The sequence below is a fragment of the Miscanthus floridulus genome, chromosome 10 (assembly GCF_019320115.1).
Source record: "Miscanthus floridulus cultivar M001 chromosome 10, ASM1932011v1, whole genome shotgun sequence".
In the NCBI taxonomy this organism is placed as follows: Eukaryota; Viridiplantae; Streptophyta; class Magnoliopsida; order Poales; family Poaceae; genus Miscanthus; species Miscanthus floridulus.
Window position 1 is genome coordinate 121,385,172 of NC_089589.1, and position 24,768 is coordinate 121,409,939.

General features: G+C 47.3%; 1 protein-coding gene across 1 annotated transcript in view; it reads left to right on the forward strand.

Annotated features, from left to right (window-relative positions):
- The first annotated feature begins 5,435 nt into the window (after positions 1 to 5,435).
- The window catches only part of LOC136489461 (uncharacterized), a 64,700-nt gene continuing 45,367 nt past the window's right edge, over positions 5,436 to 24,768 (forward strand). The window contains exons 1-7 of the mRNA XM_066486089.1: positions 5,436 to 5,523; positions 5,638 to 5,883; positions 6,788 to 6,888; positions 7,328 to 8,126; positions 15,349 to 15,363; positions 18,114 to 19,392; positions 21,754 to 22,051. Of these exons, the coding sequence (XP_066342186.1) occupies positions 5,436 to 5,523; positions 5,638 to 5,883; positions 6,788 to 6,888; positions 7,328 to 8,126; positions 15,349 to 15,363; positions 18,114 to 19,392; positions 21,754 to 22,051 (2,826 nt within the window). The remainder of the gene's footprint in view (positions 5,524 to 5,637; positions 5,884 to 6,787; positions 6,889 to 7,327; positions 8,127 to 15,348; positions 15,364 to 18,113; positions 19,393 to 21,753; positions 22,052 to 24,768) is intronic.

A 24,768-nucleotide genomic window follows, 5' to 3' on the forward strand; every position in this document is an offset into this window, starting at 1 on the left:
GAAAAGAATGTCGCCGAGGCACTTTGGGCAACACTCATGGACACTAAAAAGTCTAAGGACAACCCAAAGGCTAGAGTAGACCTGGCAACGTTGTGCGATAGACCAAATCAAGAGATGCAACCTCCTAGTCGTGGCAAGACCTGGAGAAGGCCTAAGGCTGATTTCGTCTTGAAAAAGGACCAAAGGAGGGAAGTACTTGAATGGATCAAGAAGCTAATGTTCCCTGATGGGTATGCAGCGAATCTAAAGAGGGGAGTTAACTTAGGCACTCTGCGAGTCAACGGGATGAAGAGTCATGACTACCACATATGGATTGAGCGGCTTCTTCCGGCGATGGTTCGAGGCTATGTCCTGGAGCATGTCTGGCAAGTGCTGGCAGAGTTGAGATACTTATTCCGCCAGCTTTGTGCCAAGGAGCTCTCTCAGACCGTCATTGATGACTTGGAAAAAGCGGCACCTGTGTTGCTCTGTAAGTTAGAGAAGATCTTTCCACCCGCCTGCTTCTTGTCGATGCAGCATTTGATTGTGCACCTCCCGTATGAGGCACGGATGGGGGGGCCCGTGCAGAACCGTTGGTGCTATCCAATCGAGAGATGTCTGAAGACTCTTCGCAAAAAATGTAGAAATAAAGCCAGAATTGAGGCTTCCATTGCAGAGGCATACATTCTAGAGGAGGTGTCGAACTTCACAGAGAAATACTACAATAAGAAACTTCCTAACGTTCATAATCCACCCCCTCGTTACAATGCTGGTGAAAATGAATCGAACCTCAGCCTTTTCCAAGGGCAACTTGGAAGCGCAAGTGCATCGACCACTAAGCAATTGAAAAATGAAGAGTGGCGCAGTATCATGCTATATGTGTTGACCAACCTTGTCGAGGTGCAACCGTTCATTCGGTAAGTTCTAAACGAACTTGTTTCATTTCGCTGTATGTCCTTGTTTCGTCGTCCAACCCCCTTGTTTCTCGTTGGTACAGGGAATTTCTTCGTCAATCCTGGCATGGATCAAGGCAACCTACCCCGCAAGAAAATGATACCCTTCTTTCACGGGGTGCGGGACCAGGGAGCCCCGATTTCATTTGTTGGTTCAAACAGAAAGCCCAAACTGATGCGCCTATAAGTGATGAGTTAAGACAGGTTGTAAATGGCTATGCCGTTAGGGTCAAGTCATTTACCGGTTATGACGTGAATGGATATCGTTTTCACACAGCAAGCTACGAGCAGAGTCGGCCCAATCGATAAACCACAAACAGCGGAGTTGTTACGCCCGGCACTGATGGACTCGACTATTATGGAAGAATTGAAGAAATCTACGAACTATCATTTTATGGTTCCAAACCTCTTACTCCTGTCATATTCAAATGCCACTGGTTTCATCCTGGTGTAACGAGACGGACCCCTAAGCTTGGGCTAGTCGAGATTCGACAAGATTCCGTCTATCCAGGAAAAGATGTCTACATTGTGGCTCAACAGGCCGTCCAGGTTTATTATACGTCATACGCGTGCAAAGACGCCGAGCATCTTAAGGGTTGGTCTATTGTGCACAAGGTATCGCCACACGGTAAACTACCTGTCCCAAACGATGAAGATTACAACTTCAACCCAAACACATATGATGGAGAGTTCTATCAAGAAGAGGGGCTACAAGGGAGGTTTGACATAGACTTAACCGAAGAGATAGGAATGGAAGTAGATAATGAAAGGGATGATGACGAGGACGCTGGAGACGAGGTGCGAAATCTGAAGGACATACAAATGCTTGAGCGATTACATTTCGGCAATGACAATGAAGACAACATTCCTCCTTCGGATAGTGTTGATGAGTTGGACAATGTTGATAGTGATGACGAGACCTATGATCCAGCTAATTTCAATCATGAAGATTATTTCTAATACATGTAATATTATGTTTTTTGTAATTATGTTTTGTTCATTTTTGCATATATTTCTAATACATGTAATACTATGTTTTTTGTAATTATGTTTTGTTTATTTTTGCACCTATTTCTAATTACGTCTTGTTTTTCTTTTTTATTGCAGGTGATTGAACAAAGATGGCGGGCGACCGTCATAGGTCTGTGAACTCGATTTACCAAAGACCACGCCGGTCGCAGGAGGGGGCGGAGGGGGCGGCAGAGGGATCGAACAGGAGGAGGAGGACCGCTAGCCGCAGGAGGGGGCCGTCTCCTCCCACGCCACGTGAGGAGGACCGCCAGCCGCAGGAGGAGGTGGTGCCCGTGGACGAGTCAGACTGAGGAGTTGGTTCGGCAGACGGAGGAGGAGGAGGAGGAGGAGGTGGTGGAGGAGGAGGAGGGGGGGAGGCGGCAGGCACGGGTTCCGCTTCCTCCAACTCCTCTTCGAGTGTCTACTTGCGAGGTCCCGCGAGCCTCCCACAGGTTTCGCTTCCTCACCAACGCCCAGTGATTCGCCCCGAAGGACAAAAGTAAGTAACTGTATATGTTATCACCACTACTTCATATGATATGATGAAAAAAACTAATAATTTTTCTTAATTACTTGTGCAGGAACTGGGTGGTTGTGTCGGGTGGTAGCGCACGGCTAGTCAACGGCATCCTGGGTCTTCTGTGCAGGCAGCACTTCCCCGGCATTGTCACGTACGCATCGAAGACGGAGCCGGCCTACTCGTTTGACCACTACGTCGTCGCCTCCGATGCGGAGTACCCCAACAAGGCGGCGCGGGTGAAGGCAGAGTTTTGGGTAAGTCTCCCTTGCACAACATTGCTCAATACGTCGCATTCATTGGACTTTTCTTGAAATAATGAATCGATACATCGCTTTTGTATGCAGACTTATTACAGATGCGAGGAGGGATTTGAGGCCAGGGCGGAGCAGGCGACTACCAAAGCCTGTAAAAAACTCGTCACCGACATGCATCACGAGGCGCGCATCCAGGCCATCGTAACCTACTACGGGTCGAAGCTTGGAGAGAGGAAAACCAAGAAAGACGCAAGAGAGATGCAGCTGACCCGGGAGCAGTACCTTGAGGTAAATGAAGAACATCAATATTGATTCGATTTGAGATTAAGTTGGTTTAATTTGATCTTCTTATATGTCCAATACTTGATGACGTGTAGGTGATTCCCTGGTGGTGCCAAGCGTATCCCGAGTGCTGGGCGATGATGGTGGACAGGTGGTTCACGGAGGAGTACCTCAAGACGCACAGGGATGCCCGGGACCGTCGTTTACTGATGCAAGGTCCAGCACACCATCAAGGCAGCCGCAACCTCGCCGGATACAAACAAGCATGGGTACGCGAATTGATTTATCTATTGTCACGCTCAGTTCTGTCTGATTTCTAATCATCGTGCTGTCTTTCTCGCAGTCGGCGTCACATAGTGGCCAGGCTTGCTCGGACTTCCAGGCATGGTGTATGGCCCACAAGGGTAAGGCGACGTCCGACGTCTCCTTCAACCTAGAGGACCCGCCCGAGGCATACACGAACCCGAGCGTCCACTCCCGCATCAGTGAGTACACTGAGGTGGCGAGGTCGCTCCATGGGGCAGACCACGATCCGAGCACCCAGGACTTCGATGGAGAGGCCGTCATGAGGGCGGGGCAAGGCAAGAAGCATGGGCGGTTCTGGCTTGGCGACGGCGTCATCGACACGGCCTCTACTCCCTCTCTCTCCCAGATCCGAGCACGGAGCACGAGCGAGAGCCCGGCCATTCGCACACGGCCGACCGCTGCACAGCACCGGGTCGACGCACTCGAGGTTATTCCTGTTTTACTCGTCATACATTGATCTTTACACACCTTAATTAGCTTTGCATTACTGAAACATTGGAGTGAAATATTGCAGGCCCGGCTGGAACAAGAAATGAAGGAACGTCAGGAGCTGGGGGCCCAGTTGGAGGCCGAGCGGGCCGAGCGGCAGGCCCAGGCGCAGAGGCTGATGGACATTACGGATTTCCTACAAGGGCTTGGGCAACGTATGGGCTTGTCTCTGCCACCTGGGCTGTTGGTTCCACCTCCGCCTCCACGTCCTGCAGCTGCAGCTACTCCTGTGAGTATCAAAGTTTTTTACTTTCGCTTGTGCTTTGCTTGTATGGCCTCTATCGTCCTAGATTAGCTATCAAAATAATCTTGTCTCACATGCAATCTTTTCTCCTTTGTGCAGTCTCCATCTGACGGTGGTTCGAATAATCTACCTCATGCACCTACGAATGATGCATCTGGGCCTTCACCACAGTCGCAGTGGCCGAGATGAGTGCATGTTGTATTTTTTACATTTGTTGTTCACTTGGTGATGGACTTGTGATATACTTGTGATGCACTTGTGGACTTTGATGGACTTGTAAACTTATTTGGATGGACTTGAGCACTTATTATTATATATTGTGATGGATGTGATATGGGCGATGGATGTGTGGATGGATGAGATATATATGTGATGGATGAGATATATATGCGATGGATGAGATATATATGTGATGGATGAGATATATATGTGATATATGTTTGTATGAATGTATTTGTCATGATGGAATGCAAAAAAAAATTGCCGTTTTGGGTCACTTTGCCGAGTGTTGCACTCGGCAAAGGACCCCTTTGCCGAGCGCAATGGTCACAACACTCGGCAAAGCTGGCAAAATGGGCGACCAGAAAACAGATTTTCCAGCTTTGCCGAGTGCTGTGACTACAACACTCGGCAAAGAAATTTAAAAATAAAAAATAAACTTTGCCGAGTGCCTGCCGTGTTGGCACTCGGCAAAGAGTTTTTTTTAAAAAAAATAAAAAATCTTTGTCGAGTGCCTAGAGGGGTGGCACTCGGCAAAGAAAATTTTCAAAAAAAATAAAAGCTCTTTGCCGAGTGCCTTCCGGGTTGGCGCTCGGCAAAGAATTTTTTTTAAAAAAAATAAAAAATATTTGCCGAGCGCCTGGAGTGTTGGCACTCGGCAAAGAAAATTTTTCAAAAAAAATAAAAGCTCTTTGCCGAGTGCCTCACGGTTTGGCACTCGGCAAAGAATTTTTTTAAAAAAAAAAATCTTTGCCGAGCGCCTCACGGGTTGGCGCTCGGCAAAGAAATTTTTTAAAAAAAATTAAAAAAATCTTTGCCGAGTGCCTGCAGGGTTGACACTCGGCAAAGTGACCGTCAACGGGACCGGCGCCGTGACGGTCGCTTTTCTTTGCTGAGTGCCCCCGGGGCACTCGGCAAAGCCTTTGCCGAGTGCCCGATAAAATACACTCGGCAAAGAGTGCTTTGCCGATCAATTTTTTACCGTGTGTGCTTTGCCGAGTGCCGCACTCGGCAAAGGCTTTGCCGAGTGCAATATAGCCTTTGCCGAGTGCCTCAGGCACTAGGCAAAGAACCTGAATCCAGTAGTGATGTCATGCTGTTTTCAAATCAGAGAACTTCCAGAGTCACTGATGATGCTCCAAAATTTGTTGCATCTAGATCTGTCATTTTGCACCAGCATGTCAGGGGTACGGGTATTTGATATTGGTGTTCAAGATTTATCATATGTTTTGGCAAACCTCACCAATCTCAAGTACTTGGGCCTAGGTAATTCAATCATACACGGCAGGGGTAGTTATGTCTTCCCTGATGGGATCGGTGGCCTTACCAATCTGGAGCACCTGAACCTATCTTATAATTATAATATTGCATCTCTTCCAGAAAGTTTTGGTAACCTCAAAAGATTGCATACACTGGATCTTCCGGAATGTTCTGGGCTTAAGTCCCTACCAAAGAGTATAGGTACACTTGGGCTGAAGACTTTATTGCTGGATGGGTGCTCGGATGAACTGCTGGATCAGGCCAGTTCCCTGGTAAATTATTCACAAACATTACCACTCTTCAAGGTTCGTGCTGATGAGTTCAATGGTTGCAGCAATCTTCCTCTGCTCGAGGGCGCCCATGTCAGTGAGTTAAGAATACGTTGTCTTGAAAAATGTAAGGTCTCTAGAAGAAGCAACTAAAGTTAAGTTGTCAGGCAAATATAATCTGTCCAAGTTAACATTGGCTTGGTCGACTGAGCGTGCGGAACAATTTTTGAAGGACAAAGATTTGTTGGGACAACTAGTGCCACCAAAAGGCCTGAAGCACATGCATCTCCAAGGTTACAACTGTACAAGGTTTCCAGGCTGGCTTATGGATATTTCTTGTTACCTCACAAACCTTGTTTATATTCGACTGCAAGATCTGCCTACGTGTAGCAACCTGCCACCACTTGCACAGTTACGGCACCTAGAAAACCTGGAGCTCTTCAATTTGCCTGGCATTAAAAGAATCGACAGGGAATTTGCGGTGGCAAAGGAGCATTCCGTCGGTTGTCACATTTCTGGATCTCAGAAATGGATGGGTTGGAGGAGTGGAACACAACATACTGTGTTGAGGAGGGTGTGGAGGAGTTCATGTTCCCTGTGCTAGACTATCTAAGTATAGACAGGTGTCCAAGGTTGAGGTTGAAGCCATGCCCACCAACATTTCTTGAGTGCTATATAGGCAGGAGCGACCAAGTTATTTCTTCATTGGAGGAGGTAGACAAAATCAGTCATCACTGTTCTTCCTCTAGTCCAGCCATCAAATTGCATTTGGCAGGTTTACGCTACTCCTGCCAGAGCATAAGGATATTTCACCACTTCCCTCTACTCCGAGAGTTGACAATCTCTGAGGATCACCTGACAAACCTGGAACTATTTCAGGAAAGCATGCGGCACCTCACTTCCCTTGAGTCGTTGACGTTGTTATGCTGCAATAGCATATCCGCACTGCCTGAGTGGCTGGGCGACCTCTCCTCTCTAAAAAGCCTTTTCATCATTGGCAGCAATAGCATCAACTCATTGCCTCCATGTATACAACCGGCAACTGAAGGAGTGGTGTGAATCGGAAGAGAACAAGGCGAATCTGGCTCACATAAACGTTGTAGTAAGTTCACTACCCGAACCTTATGTCCCCCTCAGGTGACGATGAGAACCTCGTCGAGGTCGCTCCTGCCTGCGGTGCCACCGAAGTGGAGCAGGCTAGTCTCTCAGGTGCGGCGGCCTCGCCGCCCCTAGCGGAATGATTGACCAGCTGCTCGTGCCAGTTGTGGAGCATTGTCACCACGACATGCCGTTCTGGTGCGCCTGCTCCCTACGACCTAAAAATTCTGCACATGAATTGTACTAGAATTCGGTGCAACTTATAATTCGATATCAACCTTTATAAAAAAAATTATTACTTAATTCCCTGTCTCCATTCTCATAAGTAAACAGGGTTTCCTTGCAGTTTATTTGCATCTGATCGTTGGACTTTACTTCTCTTTATAAAATGTGAGCATTAGTTGACATTTCTAATCAATATTGCTATATACTTGTCCTTTCAGACTTGTCGAGAGCAAGTGGTGCGGTACACCATGCATGACCTGGTGCACGACCTGGCAAGATTGACAATGGATGACAAGCTAATAGATTTCAACGCACAGCAGAGAAATACACGTGGCCAGAAATATTGTCGCTATTCATTGCTAAAAAATTATAACCAGACAATAAAGTTGGCAAGTATTTTGCCTTCCAAGATTAGGGCACTTCGCTTCTCGGATAGTGGCGAACTGCATATCCAGAGTGGTGCATTTTCATTTGCGAACTGTCTGCGTATTTTGGATTTCAGTGAATGCTCAGGTATATTGTTGCCAGCTTCAATTGGCAAACTGAAGCAACTGAGGTGTCTTATTGCTCCAAGAATGCAAAATGAGAGTCTCCCGGAGTGTATCACTGAGCTAGGAAAACTGCAGTACCTAAACATAAATGGATCTTCTCAGATTTCTGCACTGCCAGAATCAATTGGCAAGCTTGGATGTCTGAAATATCTATGTTTGTCTGGTTGTTCTAGTATATCGAAACTGCCAGAATCATTTGGGGACTTAAAATGTATGGTGCATCTTGACATGTCAGGCTGTTCTGGGATAAGGGAACTGGAAGACTGGCTTGGTAAGCTCAGGAATTTGCAGCATCTTGACTTATCTGGATGCTCAAGTGTAAAAGCAATACCTGAACCGTTGTGTGGCCTCACACAACTCCAATATTTGGACTTATCATCTTGTCAATGCCTTGATCGGCTACCAGAAGCTATTGGTAGTCTCATGGATTTACAATATTTAAACATGCACACAGAGACTTTGCCGAGTGCAAAATTCTTTGCCGAGCGTCAAAAATCGGGCACTCGGCAAAGACCTTCTTTGCCGAGTGCTGCACTCGGCAAAGATTTCTTTGCCGAGTGCCGGGAACTCGGCAAACACGGGCACTCGGCAAAGGACTTCTTTGCCGAGTGCCAGACTCTCGGCAAAATATCTACACTCGGCATAGGCTGCCCGTGAAACGGCGTCCTGTCACGGCCTTCTTTGCCGAGCGTCTGCGATTAGGCACTCGGCAAAGATTTGTTTTTTTTTTGTTTTTAATTTCTTGCCGAGTGCCCCAGATTTGGCACTCGGCAAAGATTTAAATTTTTTTTAAAAAAATTCTTTGCCGAGCGTCTCAGATCTGGCGCTCGGCAAAGAATTTTTTTTTTATTTTTAAAATACTTTGCCGAGTGCCCCCTAGACGGCACTCGGCAAAGATTTAATTTTTTTTTATTATTTCTTTGCCGAGTGCTCCTGTGGACGCACTCGGCAAAGAGGAAATTTTAAAAAAAAATTAAAACATTCTTTGCCGAGTGTCTGATGGTTGGCACTCGGCAAAGACACCCTTTGCCGAGTGCCATGCCCCGGCACTCGGCAAAGTTTTTTTGTTTTTTTGTTTTTGGCCTCCAATGTGGAGATGTCCTGGTTTGTAAGCATCGTACGTGACAACGTGCACGAAATCTTCTGAAATTTTTATCATAGCCTCCACATATGATATCACGACATCTCAACAAGTTTCATGATTTTCGGACTTCGTTTGCTTTTTATAGAATTTATAAACACTTCACACGCAATTTCGCGGACATGTTTCGTGAACAAGATGTCCGAAATTTCGGGTCCGTTCCTGGATACGGCCTCTCACAACACTCACTAACATGACTATCAATTTTCGAATCATTAAACTCCATTATTCGTACCACGTGCAGTTCAAATTTCAAATTTCTGGAAAAATTCAAGTAAACGAAATAAAGTAACTAAATATAACAAAAAGCTACAAAAAATCCCCAAATTGTAACTAGGAGTTCCTGGTGCTTTAAAAAGGCTGCACAAAAAAATTGGAGGCCAAAAACAAAAAAAACAAAAAAACTTTGCCGAGTGCCGGGGCATGGCACTCGGCAAAGGGTGTCTTTGCCGAGTGCCAACCATCAGGCACTCGGCAAAGAATGTTTTAAATTTTTTTTTAAAATTTCCTCTTGCCGAGTGCGTCCACAGGAGCACTCGACAAAGAAATAATAAAAAAAATTAAATCTTTGCCGAGTGCCGTCCAGGGGGCACTCGGCAAAGTATTTTAAAAATAAAAAAAAATCTTTGCCGAGCGCCAGATCTGAGACGCTCGGCAAAGAATTTTAAAAAAAAATTAAATCTTTGCCGAGTGCCAGATCTGGGGCACTCGGCAAAGAAATTAAAAACAAAAAAAACAAATCTTTGCCGAGTGCCTCCCTGATCCGGCACTCGGTAAAGCCGCGGACTTAGCGGTTTTTGACCGGCCGGGCAGTCACAGCCAGCCACCCCGCGCCCACGCCCGCCCGCCCCCGCCTCCGCCTCCGCACCGCGCGCCACGCCCACACCGCCCCGCTCGCCCGCGCCGCCACCGGCCGCCCGCGCGCCCGCACCACCACCGGCCGCCCGCGCTGCCCGCGCGCCCTGCGCCGCGCGGCCGCCCGCGCGCCGTGCCCTCGGCCGGCCCTGCCCTCGGCCGGCCCTTCCCCTGGCCGCGCCGCCCGCTGCTGTCGCGCCCTGCCGCCGGCCGCGCCGTGCCCCCGGCCGGCCCTTCCCCCAGCCACGCCGCCCGCTGCCCGCGCGCCAGGCCGCGCCGTGCCCCCGGCTGGCCCTTCCCCCAGCCGCGCCGCCCTGACCCCGGCCGCCCTGCGCCCCGGCCGCGCCTTTTTTCCGGCCTTGCCCTGCCCCCGGCCGCGCCCCGTGGACCACCCGCCCCGACGCCATCCGTGCTCGACCCCGTCCCCGACTCCGCCCGATCCCGACGTCGCCCGCCCCTACCCCGTCGCCCGTCAGGTATGCCTTCTCACTTATTATTGTCGAGGTAGTTGTAGTTGTAGTAGTATTAGTTGTACTAGTGGTAGTATTAGTACAACTAGTGGTAGTATTAGTAGTAGAATTAGTGGTAGTAGTAGTAGAAGTAGTGGTAGTAGTAGTAGTACAACTAATGGTAGTAGTTGTAGCAATAGTGGTAGTAGTAGAAGAACCAATGGTAGTAGTAGTAGCAATAGTGAAAGTAGTAGTACAAGTAGTGGTACTACTTGGATATATTCTTCTGCATGGATTGATATCCAAACTACATGGCTTCTGTTGAGCCATATGTGCTTGTCGGCCATCGTGCCGTTGTTTTTTGCAGGTTTTGGAAACCTCACCGTGCAGGGGAGGTTCTGCCGAATTTTTTTGTAAATGACAGTATTTTGTTCCATTTTTGTAGAGAAGAGCCCGTCAGAGTTGAGTCGGAGTTCTCGCCACCGTGTCGGTCTGCCTGCACCGCGTCGTCTCGCCACTGCACCGACCCGCCACGGCCCCGCTAGCCTGACTCCGTCGCCACCCTAGGTATAACCCCTCTTTTCGTATCATTGTCGTAGATCGCGTAACCCAGTTAGGCGTCTCCCTGTTCGAAAGAGATACGGTTGGAGGTATGCAGATCTTTGCATATCTATGACCGTATCTATTTCGGATTGTCCACGCTTTTTGGACAGCCCAGCGGATGCGTAGATGGGTTAGTTTCCATGTTCTGCTCTAGTCCGAGACAGAGTTTCGGCATCACCTCCCTGTTGTTCTCCGGATACACACTCTTCTTTGGCAGGACGTGTATCTGGAGAACAGCGGGGAGGTGCTGCCGAAATTCTATCTCGGATAGGAGTAGAGCATGGAAACTAACCTCATCTACGCATCTGCGGGTGGGATTAGGACCTATCCTCACCTATTAGACAGTAGGAACACCATGTAGATGCAATTGATGGTTACATTACTCGCCGATACATATGTTAGAGGATGGATGACCGTCAGTGGATGTACACGGGCTGGAGAAGTCAGAGTGATTACACCACGGAATGGATGAACAAGACCGATGCTTTCTTGAACAGTGCATTTGGCAACGCTGCTAAAGGACATTGCCTAGTTTTGTGTCCCTACAGCAAATGTGGAAACAGGAGAAGGGTAAACAAGGTGGAAATGGGTAAACATCTTGTGAAGAATGGATTTACGCCGGACTACACCCGGTGGGTCCACCATGGTGAAGCCCATCGTATGAGAGAGGAGGTGGTGAGACCACGGGTGGAGGCTTTTGATGCTGATGCCGGGGTAGCAGACATGTTAGATGACTTTCACCAAGGACAGTTCGATGAGGGACGTGAGAAGGAGGAGATGGAAGCAGCCGCACAGGCGTTCTACGATATGATGGACTCGGCACAGAAACCCCTTCACGATCGGTCAACGGTGTCTCAACTGGATGCCATTGGACGCTTAATGGGGTTGAAGTCGAGTTAAACTTAAGTCGACCTGGCTTCGATAAGATGTTGGCCGTGATTGGCACCTTGCTTCCGGAGGGCCACATTCTGCCGAAGAGCATGTACGAGTCACAGAAACTCCTTCGAGCACTTAAGATGCCGTATGAGCAGATACATGCTTGTCCGAAAGGGTGCCTCCTATTTAGGAAAGAACACGAGCATGCAAAGTTCTGTCCAAAGTGTAAATCCTCCAGGTACCTGGAGGTAGACTCTGATGATGGCCAGAAGAGGCAACTTACGATCCCCATGAAAATCCTACGGTACCTTCCGTTCCTACCGAGGATCCAACGGCTATACATGACCGAGGAATCCGCGAAACAGATGACATGGCACAAAAATGGCAAACGGTACAATCCTGACAAGATGGTACATCCATCCGATGGTGAAGCTTGGATCCGCTTTAATGACAAACATCGTGACAAAGCAGATGAGGCTCGTAATGTACGTGTCGCGTTGGCAACAGATGGGTTCAATCCTTATGGAATGATGGCTGCCCCATACACATGTTGGCCCGTCTTTGTTATCCCCCTTAATCTCCCCCCCCGGTGTCTCCTTTCAACGACATAACGTATTCTTGTCGTTGATAATTCCTGGACACCCAGGGAGTAATATGGGTGTGTTCATGGAGCCCGTGTTTGATGAATTGGTCCAGTGCTTGGGACGAAGGGGTATGGACATACGATCGAGCTACAAAGACAACCTTCAAAATGCACTGTTTGGTACCACTACTCCCTGCATGACTTTCTGGCGTATGGGATATTCTGCGCCTGGTGTGTTCACGGGAAGTTCCCATGTCCAATATGCAAGGAAGGTGTGAGGTTTATTTGGTTGCAGAAGGGTGGCAAGTATTCGTTGTTTGATAGACATCGTCAATTCCTACCTCTTGACCATCCATTCAGACAAGACATCAAGAACTTTACGAAAGGCGTCAAAGTGACAAACCCTGCACCGCGGATGATGAATGGTGCCGAGGTTCATGCTCAGATAGATGCTCTCGTGCCCAATGAAGAAGGTGGTTTTGTGGGATATGGTGAGCAGCATATGTGGACTCATATCTCGGGCATGACGAGGCTCCCCTATTTCGATGACCTTCTTCTACCACATAACATTGATGTAATGCACACTGAAAAGAATGTCGCCGAGGCACTTTGGGCAACACTCATGGACACTAAAAGTCTAAGGACAACCCAAAGGCTAGAGTAGACCTGGCAACGTTGTGCGATAGACCAAATCAAGAGATGCAACCTCCTAGTCGTGGCAAGACCTGGAGAAGGCCTAAGGCTGATTTTGTCTTGAAAAAGGACCAAAGGAGGGAAGTACTTGAATGGATCAAGAAGCTAATGTTCCCTGATGGGTATGCAGCGAATCTAAAGAGGGGAGTTAACTTAGGCACTCTGCGAGTCAACGGGATGAAGAGTCATGACTACCACATATGGATTGAGCGGCTTCTTCCGGCGATGGTTCAAGGCTATGTCCTGGAGCATGTCTGGCAAGTGCTGGCAGAGTTGAGATACTTATTCCGCCAGCTTTGTGCCAAGGAGCTCTCTCAGACCGTCATTGATGACTTGGAAAAAGCGGCACCTGTGTTGCTCTGTAAGTTAGAGAAGATCTTTCCACCCGCCTGCTTCTTGTCGATGCAGCATTTGATTGTGCACCTCCCGTATGAGGCACGGATGGGGGGGCCCGTGCAGAACCGTTGGTGCTATCCAATCGAGAGATGTCTGAAGACTCTTCGCAAAAAATGTAGAAATAAAGCCAGAATTGAGGCTTCCATTGCAGAGGCATACATTCTAGAGGAGGTGTCGAACTTCACAGAGAAATACTACAATAAGAAACTTCCTAACGTTCATAATCCACCCCCTCGTTACAATGCTGGTGAAAATGAATCGAACCTCAGCCTTTTCCAAGGGCAACTTGGAAGCGCAAGTGCATCGACCACTAAGCAATTGAAAAATGAAGAGTGGCGCAGTATCATGCTATATGTGTTGACCAACCTTGTCGAGGTGCAACCGTTCATTCGGTAAGTTCTAAACGAACTTGTTTCATTTCGCTGTATGTCCTTGTTTCGTCGTCCAACCCCCTTGTTTCTCGTTGGTACAGGGAATTTCTTCGTCAATCCTGGCATGGATCAAGGCAACCTACCCCGCAAGAAAATGATACCCTTCTTTCATGGGGTGCGGGACCAGGGAGCCCCGATTTCATTTGTTGGTTCAAACAGAAAGCCCAAACTGATGCGCTTATAAGTGATGAGTTAAGACATGTTGTAAATGGCTATGCCGTTAGGGTCAAGTCATTTACCGGTTATGATGTGAATGGATATCGTTTTCACACAGCAAGCTACGAGCAGAGTCGGCCCAATCGATAAACCACAAACAGCGGAGTTGTTACGCCCGGCACTGATGGACTCGACTATTATGGAAGAATTGAAGAAATCTACGAACTATCATTTTATGGTTCCAAACCTCTTACTCCTGTCATATTCAAATGCCACTGGTTTCATCCTGGTGTAACGAGACGGACCCCTAAGCTTGGGCTAGTCGAGATTCGACAAGATTCCGTCTATCCAGGAAAAGATGTCTACATTGTGGCTCAACAGGCCGTCCAGGTTTATTATACGTCATACGCGTGCAAAGACGCCGAGCATCTTAAGGGTTGGTCTATTGTGCACAAGGTATCGCCACACGGTAAACTACCTGTCCCAAACGATGAAGATTACAACTTCAACCCAAACACATATGATGGAGAGTTCTATCAAGAAGAGGGGCTACAAGGGAGGTTTGACATAGACTTAACCGAAGAGATAGGAATGGAAGTAGATAATGAAAGGGATGATGACGAGGACGCTGGAGACGAGGTGCGAAATCTGAAGGACATACAAATGCTTGAGCGATTACATTTCGGCAATGACAATGAAGACAACATTCCTCCTTCGGATAATGTTGATGAGTTGGACAATGTTGATAGTGATGACGAGACCTATGATCCAGCTAATTTCAATCAGGAAGATTATTTCTAATACATGTAATATTATGTTTTTTGTAATTATGTTTTGTTCATTTTTGCATATATTTCTAATACATGTAATACTATGTTTTTTGTAATTATGTTTTGTTTATTTTTGCACCTATTTCTAATTACGTCTTGTTTTTCTTTTTTATTGCAGGTGATTGAACAAAGATGGCGGGCGACCGTCATAGGTCTGTGAACTCGATTTACCAAAGACCACGCCGGTCGTAGGAGGGGGCGGAGGGGGCGGCAGAGGGATCGAACAGGAGGAGGAGGACCGCTAGCCGCAGGAGGGGGCCGTCTCCTCCCACGCCACGTGAGGAGGACCGCCAGCCGCAGGAGGAGGTGGTGCCCGTGGACGAGTCAGACGAGGAGTTGGTTCGGTAGACGGAGGAGGAGGAGGAGGAGGAGGAGGTGGTGGAGGAGGAGGAGGGGGGGAGGCGGCAGGCACGGGTTCCGCTTCCTCCAACTCCTCTTCGAGTGTCTACTTGCGAGGTCCCGCGAGCCTCCCACAGGTTTCGCTTCCTCACCAACGCCCAGTGATTCGCCCCGAAGGACAAAAGTAAGTAACTGTATATGTTATCACCACTACTTCATATGATATGATGAAAAAAACTAATAATTTTTCTTAATTACTTGTGCAGGAACTAGGTGGTTGTGTCGGGTGGTAGCGCACGGCTAGTCAACGGCATCCTGGGTCTTCTGTGCAGGCAGCACTTCCCCGGCATTGTCACGTACGCATCGAAGACGGAGACGGCCTACTCGTTTGACCACTACGTCGTCGCCTCCGATGCGGAGTACCCCAACAAGGCGGCGCGGGTGAAGGCAGAGTTTTGGGTAAGTCTCCCTTGCACAACATTGCTCAATACGTCGCATTCATTGGACTTTTCTTGAAATAATGAATCGATACATCGCTTTTGTATGCAGACTTATTACAGATGCGAGGAGGGATTTGAGGCCAGGGCGGAGCAGGCGACTACCAAAGCCTGTAAAAAACTCGTCACCGACATGCATCACGAGGCGCGCATCCAGGCCATCGTAACCTACTACGGGTCGAAGCTTGAAGAGAGGAAAACCAAGAAAGACGCAAGAGAGATGCAGCTGACCCGGGAGCAGTACCTTGAGGTAAATGAAGAATATCAATATTGATTCGATTTGAGATTAAGTTGGTTTAATTTGATCTTCTTATATGTCCAATACTTGATGACGTGTAGGTGATTCCCTGGTGGTGCCAAGCGTATCCCGAGTGCTGGGCGATGATGGTGGACAGGTGGTTCATGGAGGAGTACCTCAAGACGCACAGGGATGCCCGGGACCGTCGTTTACTGATGCAAGGTCCAGCACACCATCAAGGCAGCCGCAACCTCGCCGGATACAAACAAGCATGGGTACTGCGAATTGATTTATCTATTGTCACGCTCAGTTCTGTCTGATTTCTAATCATCGTGCTGTCTTTCTCGCAGTCGGCGTCATATAGTGGCCAGGCTTGCTCGGACTTCCAGGCATGGTGTATGGCCCACAAGGGTAAGGCGACGTCCGACGTCTCCTTCAACCTAGAGGACCCGCCCGAGGCATACACGAACCCGAGCGTCCACTCCCGCATCAGTGAGTACACTGAGGTGGCGAGGTCGCTCCATGGGGCAGACCACGATCCGAGCACCCAGGACTTCGATGGAGAGGCCGTCATGAGGGCGGGGCAAGGCAAGAAGCATGGGCGGTTCTGGCTTGGCGACGGCGTCATCGACACGGCCTCTACTCCCTCTCTCTCCCAGATCCGAGCACGGAGCACGAGCGAGAGCCCGGCCATTCGCACACGGCCGACCGCTGCACAGCACCGGGTCGACGCACTCGAGGTTATTCCTGCTTTATTCGTCATACATTGATCTTTACACACCTTAATTAGCTTTGCATTACTGAAACATTGGAGTGAAATATTGCAGGCCCGGCTGGAACAAGAAATGAAGGAACGTCAGGAGCTGGGGGCCCAGTTGGAGGCCGAGTGGGCCGAGCGGCAGGCCCAGGCGCAGAGGCTGATGGACATTACGGATTTCCTACAAGGGCTTGGGCAACGTATGGGCTTGTCTCTGCCACCTGGGCTGTTGGTTCCACCTCCGCCTCCACGTCCTGCAGCTGCAGCTACTCCTGTGAGTATCAAAGTTTTTTACTTTCGCTTGTGCTTTGCTTGTATGGCCTCTATCGTCCTAGATTAGCTATCAAAATAATCTTGTCTCACATGCAATCTTTTCTCCTTTGTGCAGTCTCCATCTGACGGTGGTTCGAATAATCTACCTCATGCACCTACGAATGATGCATCTGGGCCTTCACCACAGTCGCAGTGGCCGAGATGAGTGCATGTTGTATTTTTTACATTTGTTGTTCACTTGGTGATGGACTTGTGATATACTTGTGATGCACTTGTGGACTTTGATGGACTTGTAAACTTATTTGGATGGACTTGAGCACTTATTATTATATATTGTGATGGATGTGATATGGGCGGATGGATGTGTGGATGGATGAGATATATATGTGATGGATGAGATATATATGCGATGGATGAGATATATATGCGATGGATGAGATATATATGTGATGGATGAGATATATATGTGATATATGTTTGTATGAATGTATTTGTCATGATGGAATGCAAAAAAAATTGCCGTTTTGGGTCACTTTGCCGAGTGTTGCACTCGGCAAAGGACCCCTTTGCCGAGCGCAATGGTCACAACACTCGGCAAAGCTGGCAAAATGGGCGACCAGAAAACAGATTTTCCAGCTTTGCCGAGTGCTGTGACTACAACACTCGGCAAAGAAATTTAAAAAATAAAAAATAAACTTTGCCGAGTGCCTGCCGTGTTGGCACTCGGCAAAGAGTTTTTTTAAAAAAATAAAAAATCTTTGTCGAGTGCCTAGAGGGGTGGCACTCGGCAAAGAAAATTTTCAAAAAAAAATAAAAGCTTTTTGCCGAGTGCCTTCCGGGTTGGCGCTCGGCAAAGATTTTTTTAAAAAAAATAAAAAATATTTGCCGAGCGCCTGGAGTGTTGGCACTCGGCAAAGAAAATTTTTAAAAAAAATAAAAGCTCTTTGCCGAGTGCCTCACGGTTTGGCACTCGGCAAAGAAATTTTTTTTAAAAAAAAAATCTTTGCCGAGCGCCTCACGGGTTGGCGCTCGGCAAAGAAATTTTTTAAAAAAAATTAAAAAAATCTTTGCCGAGTGCCTGCAGGGTTGACACTCGGCAAAGTGACCGTCAACGGGACCGGCGCTGTGACGGTCGCTTTTCTTTGCTGAGTGCCCCCGGGGCACTCGGCAAAGCCTTTGCCGAGTGCCCGATAAAATACACTCGGCAAAGAGTGCTTTGCCGATCAATTTTTTACCGTGTGTGCTTTGCCGAGTGCCGCACTCGGCAAAGGCTTTGCCGAGTGCAATATAGCCTTTGCCGAGTGCCTCAGGCACTCGGCAAAGAACCTGAATCCAGTAGTGATGTCATGCTGTTTTCAAATCAGAGAACTTCCAGAGTCACTGATGATGCTCCAAAATTTGTTGCATCTAGATCTGTCATTTTGCACCAGCATGTCAGGGGTACGGGTATTTGATATTGGTGTTCAAGATTTATCATATGTTTTGGCAAACCTCACCAATCTCAAGTACTTGGGCCTAGGTAATTCAATCATACACGGCAGGGGTAGTTATGTCTTCCCTGATGGGATCGGTGGCCTTACCAATCTGGAGCACCTGAACCTATCTTATAATTATAATATTGCATCTCTTCCAGAAAGTTTTGGTAACCTCAAAAGATTGCATACACTGGATCTTCCGGAATGTTCTGGGCTTAAGTCCCTACCAAAGAGTATAGGTACACTTGGGCTGAAGACTTTATTGCTGGATGGGTGCTCGGATGAACTGCTGGATCAGGCCAGTTCCCTGGTAAATTATTCACAAACATTACCACTCTTCAAGGTTCGTGCTGATGAGTTCAATGGTTGCAGCAATCTTCCTCTGCTCGAGGGCGCCCATGTCAGTGAGTTAAGAATACGTTGTCTTGAAAATGTAAGGTCTCTAGAAGAAGCAACTAAAGTTAAGTTGTCAGGCAAATATAATCTGTCCAAGTTAACATTGGCTTGGTCGACTGAGCGTGCGGAACAATTTTTGAAGGACAAAGATTTGTTGGGACAACTAGTGCCACCAAAAGGCCTGAAGCACATGCATCTCCAAGGTTACAACTGTACAAGGTTTCCAGGCTGGCTTATGGATATTTCTTGTTACCTCACAAACCTTGTTTATATTCGACTGCAAGATCTGCCTACGTGTAGCAACCTGCCACCACTTGCACAGTTACGGCACCTAGAAAACCTGGAGCTCTTCAATTTGCCTGGCATTAAAAGAATCGACAGGGAATTTTGCGGTGGCAAAGGAGCATTCCGTCGGTTGTCACATTTCTGGATCTCAGAAATGGATGGGTTGGAGGAGTGGAACACAACATACTGTGTTGAGGAGGGTGTGGAGGAGTTCATGTTCCCTGTGCTAGACTATCTAAGTATAGACAGGTGTCCAAGGTTGAGGTTGAAGCCATGCCCACCAACATTTCTTGAGTGCTATATAGGCAGGAGCGACCAAGTTATTTCTTCATTGGAGGAGGTAGACAAAATCAGTCATCACTGTTCTTCCTCTAGTCCAGCCATCAAATTGCATTTGGCAGGTTTACGCTACTCCTGCCAGAGCATAAGGATATTTCACCACTTCCCTCTACTCCGAGAGTTGACAATCTCTGAGGATCACCTGACAAACCTGGAACTATTTCAGGAAAGCATGCGGCACCTCACTTCCCTTGAGTCGTTGACGTTGTTATGCTGCAATAGCATATCCGCACTGCCTGAGTGGCTGGGCGACCTCTCCTCTCTAAAAAGCCTTTTCATCATTGGCAGCAATAGCATCAACTCATTGCCTCCATGTATACAACCGGCAACTGAAGGAGTGGTGTGAATCGGAAGAGAACAAGGCGAATCTGGCTCACATAAACGTTGTAGTAAGTTCACTACCCGAACCTTATGTCCCCCTCAGGTGACGATGAGAACCTCGTCGAGGTCGCTCCTGCCTGCGGTGCCACCGAAGTGGAGCAGGCTAGTCTCTCAGGTGCGGCGGCCTCGCCGCCCCTAGCGGAATGATTGACCAGCTGCTCGTGCCAGTTGTGGAGCATTGTCACCACGACATGCCGTTCTGGTGCGCCTGCTCCCTTCGCCAAACTAGTAGGCCTCGGGCCTGCAATTTTGGTCATAGGCGAAGTCTTGTAACTAGCTACCCCTTGCCTTTCTGGCCTAGAAGTGTCCTTAGTACAGTTTGTAGTTTTGGATCAGTCTGTGTCCCTAGTTACCTTTTATGTCTGAAGTTCAGACCTTGTACTAGTGAGCATGTGGAGGCTCGCGTTGTAAGCTTGACCTGCTCTTCCTGTTGTATGAGCGGTCTGCTGTCTGGTGATGGCCACCAGCCCTATGAATAGAACTTTCTCAAGTGTGGTGATGGCTGAACTGCTCTCGTCAAATTCGACCATTGTCCTTCCCCAAGAAGCCATGCTCTCGGACATCCCTCATTCCAAGCTCAGATCCTTCTTACCTCACCGCCTGGATTGTTTTGATCATGCTCCTACTGTTGACACTTCTGGTGGGATCCTCACTATATGGTCTTCCAGCGCCTTCATTTGTATTGCCTCGTCTCGCACCCGTCATTCCCTCACTCTCCATCTTGCATCCACATACTCTAACAAATCCTTCTACATTGCTAACATATACGCCCCCTCCTATTCCACCTACTACTCCCTGGATGCTTGGTGGTGATTTAAACATGGTCCGTTACTCTCACGAAAAAAACAACACAAACTTCCTTGATATTGTTGCCAGCTTCAATTGGCAGACTGGAGCAGTTGAGGTGTCTTATTGCTCCGAGAATGAAAAATGAGAGTCTACCAAAGTGTGTCACTAAGCTATCAAAACAGCAATTCCTACACATAAATGGATCTTCTAAAATAACTGAACTACCAAGATCAATTGGCAAGCTTGGGTGTCTTAAATATCTATGGTTGTCCGGTTGTTCTGGTATATCCAAATTGTCGGTCATTTGGTGACTTAAAAAGTATTGTGCATCTGGACATGTCAGGTTGTTCAGGGTTAAGACAACTGCCAGACTCTCTTGGTAATCTCAAACATCTGCAGCATCTTAAGTTTTCTGGATGTTCTAGTGTAAAAGCAGTACCTCGATCATTGTGTAGCCCAACACAACTCCAATATTTGAACTTATCATCATGTGCTTGTCTTGAAGGGCTACCAGATAACATTGCAGTTTTGTGTAGCCCAACACAAAACTGCAATGTTCTAGTGTAAAACTGCAGCCTAGTTGATCTACGACATTTATACATGTCAGGCTGTGAACAAATCAGAGAACTGCAAGAGTCACTCATGAAGATCCAAAGTTTGTCGCATCTAAATTTGTCATGTTGCAGGCGCATACAGAGAGGGTCACTGGCAGGTGTGCGTGGCCTAACCGCACTGCAACACCTGGATATTTCACGTTTATGGCAGGTTTGAAGAGCATGCACCTCGAAGGTTACAGCAGTACAACTGTACAAGCATTATTCCAGGCTGGCTCATGGCTATTTCTCATCACCTCACAAACCTTGTTTCTTTTGAGCTACGTGATCTGCCCACGTGTAGCAACCTGTTACCACTTGGACAGTTACTGCACCTAGACAAGCTGTCGCTCTGGAAATTGCCTGCCATTAAAAGAATCGACAGGGAATTCTGTGGTGGCAACGGAGCATTCCGTAGATTGTTATCCTTCTAAGTCTCACATATGGAAGGCTTGGAGGAGTGGAGGAGTTCGTGTTCCATGTGCTAGACCGTCTGGATATGACATCTTGTCCAAGGTTGAGGTTGAAGCCATGCCTACCAACATTTTGTGTTTGCAACATATTTTGAAGCGACCAAGTTATATCTTCATTGGAGGCGGTAGACAAAACAAGTCATCACTGCTCTTCCTCTAGTCGAGCCATCAGATTGGATTTGCATTTACTGGACCACTCCTGCCACAGCATAAGGCTATTTCACCACTTCCCTGACCTGCGAGAGTTTGCGTATCTCTGCAGATCAGCTGACGAGCCCGCCAGAAAGCATGCGGCACGTCACTTCCCTTGAGTCACTGACGTTGGATTGGTGCGATCGCATATCAGCACTGCCAGAATGGCTGGGTGACCTCTCCTCTCTAAAAAGCCATGTCATCTCGAGATGTGACGGCATCAAGTCGTTGCCTGCATGTATACAGCAACTCACCAAGCTTCAGAAGTTAGAGATTTGGAGCAGCCCGGAACTGAAGAAGTGGTGTGATTCAGAAGAGAACAAGACGAAGCTGGCTCACATAAACCTTCGAGTAGGTTCACTGCCGAGCTGTACTATATCATTTTTCAGCCTTATGTTCTTTGTTTGCATTCTCTTCGATCGTGCAGTACTTCAGTTTCAAAGCTGCATACAAAAAGTACGATAAAATTTAAGAAAGTAATTTAGAGGCTCAACTCTCTCGGATGGATTAGTTATAGTTAAGGATGAAAACGGTCGAACTCGGTCGAAAAACTCCTCAACCGTTTTCTACTTTTACATTTGAAATACGAAAGCGAAAGCGAAAGCGGACAAGCCAGACACGAAAACGAATACGAACTTACGGATTATCTAGAATTTCGGAAACGAACCAATTCGAGCGGAATTATGTCGAACACGGTCGGTATGCGAAAATTCAATACGAAATACCGACCCACAGTGCATAGCATTAAACAAGTGCACGACCAAATGCATAAGAAGTTCACAACTAACAAGTACATGATCTAGTTCAAATGCATAGTATTAAACAAGTGCACGACCAAATACATAACAAGTCTAGAACAAGCAATTAACAGAACATACTGAATCATGTGGTCGCCACGCCAGGTGTGAATCATGTGGTCGCCAGGTCAAACCCTAGTCAAACCTAGGAGAGCTCACCGATAATCTGTGCATTCATATAGAATTGCTTGTAGGAGTATGACTATGTTCTTGAGTTGGATTTTGGTTTGAGTCTTGTTGGAGTTTGGAGAGCATGAACCCATAGCAAATTCCTCTCAATTTTCTTTTGAATTCATCTCAATTCCCTTGAGACATAATTCATAAAAAGAAAATCTAGTTTTCCTTTCTCAATCCAGCCAAACCAGCCCACTACCTCTTTCCCATCCCTTCACCCGCGCCAGGCCCAGCTCCCCTTCTCCCACTTGGCCCACTCGCGCTGCAGCAGGCCGCCCAGCTGGCCCACTCCCCTTCTACCTCTTCCTCCCTTCTCCTTTCCTGCGGCCCAGCTCACGTCCTTCCTTCCCCGCTGGCCCAGCTCCAGCTTGCCTCACGCCCTTGGTCCACCAGCTAGCAGCACGCGTAGCTGGAACCGAATTTAGAATACGGAACACTCCGAATAAAATGTAGAAAACTAGAAATCGGTCGAACAAAGCTTAAACCGAATTCGATCCGATTTCAAATTTAGTATTCCGTATTTTAAATTCGAATTTAGTGTTCCGTATTTTGTCCGAAAATACGAATTCGCTCGGGTCAAATGTAGAAAACGATACGGTTCGGTTTGGCATATTTCCTTTCCGTTTTCATCCTTAGTTATAGTTAGCACACCTAAATTAAACAATTGCAATACCAATCTGTTCTGTTCATTGAAAACAGAATAGTGAGAACAACTATTTCAAAGAAGACATTATCTAGGCTGGAGGATTATCTAGGCTGATGCGTTGCTATCAATCGTAGCTGGAAATTAATGTTCCACTTTGGAGGGACTGAGTTGAAGAGTACCGTGTACAACAATATCGCCTTCAGTCTACTCACAGAAATTTTGAGCCTTCGTTTGGTGCAGATCTACTGAAGGTGTGAAGAATGTGACCTTTTCATTTCGACATCCCGCTTGGAGGTAATTATAGCCTAAAATTCAAGTACATCTTCTGGCTCTTGAATACAAATCATTGTGTTGATGGGACATGGGAGGGGAAGATTGCCGCAAACTAACTCATTTGTCAGAAAATCAATCACACAAAAATCTTATCAAGATAGCTAAGGTGATACCCATGAAGACTTGGCAGCAATCAACTAACACTCATTGTGTTATGTGGTTGCCAAGCTTGGACACAATACTAACAAGGAGCTCCAACTTCACAATGCGGACCACAGCCAAAACCATCAAGAATGCCAGCCATGTGCCGAAAAGATGAAGTGGCGCCAATGAACGAGACATAGGCCTCGTCACCACCTCAACAAGACTGGCACGAGCCTCTACAGGTCATGGTCGCCAAGCTCAGCATGTAAGCTATCTTTTTTTGGAAAGAACATTAAAAGCTTTGCCGCAAATTTATTAGAAGGATAAAGGTGAAAAACAACAAATACGACTTGGCCAGGCGGCCACCCACTTAAAACTCACAACTTACATCCGTTTGAGCCTCCAAGAGTTGGAGCACAAACCGAAAAAAATGTACAAAGAAAAGAGAAGGCACAACATGAAAAACCACTATCAGAAGCGGCTAAAGCATATTGTTCTATAGCTTCTTTTATGATGAAAGCAATATCTAACGAGTGCTTAGAAACTTACTGGATAATTCTCTGTTTGTGTTCGTTCTAGATATTCCACCAGAAATGGATGATTAGGGCCTGTTTGGAACGCAGGAATCACACAGGAATTTTACAGGAATCAGTTCAATTTCACAGGAAAAACGCAGAAATAGGAAAAAAATCCCGCATTCCAACAAGCCAGAAATGGATGATTAATCCGTCGAACTCCCTGTGTCTTCTTTTTTTCAATCTTGACTCTTGATCTTCTCCACCATTTTTATGGTGACGCCTGAAGAAAGACACTGCTGACCATTAAGAAATTTCACCAACTCAGAAGGACATTCCACACCTGTTTTGTGAAAGTGCAATAATTGCAAAGAAGGTTAATCCTTTCATTGGCCACGTCACACGGTTTGCAGATAGGGTCATGTTTTGCCATCCATTCTTCTGGAGGTTTTCTGCAGTGAGAATCTTTCTATGAAACAGAGTCCGCACAAAAGAATTGACTCTTAGGCTCAGCCTTTG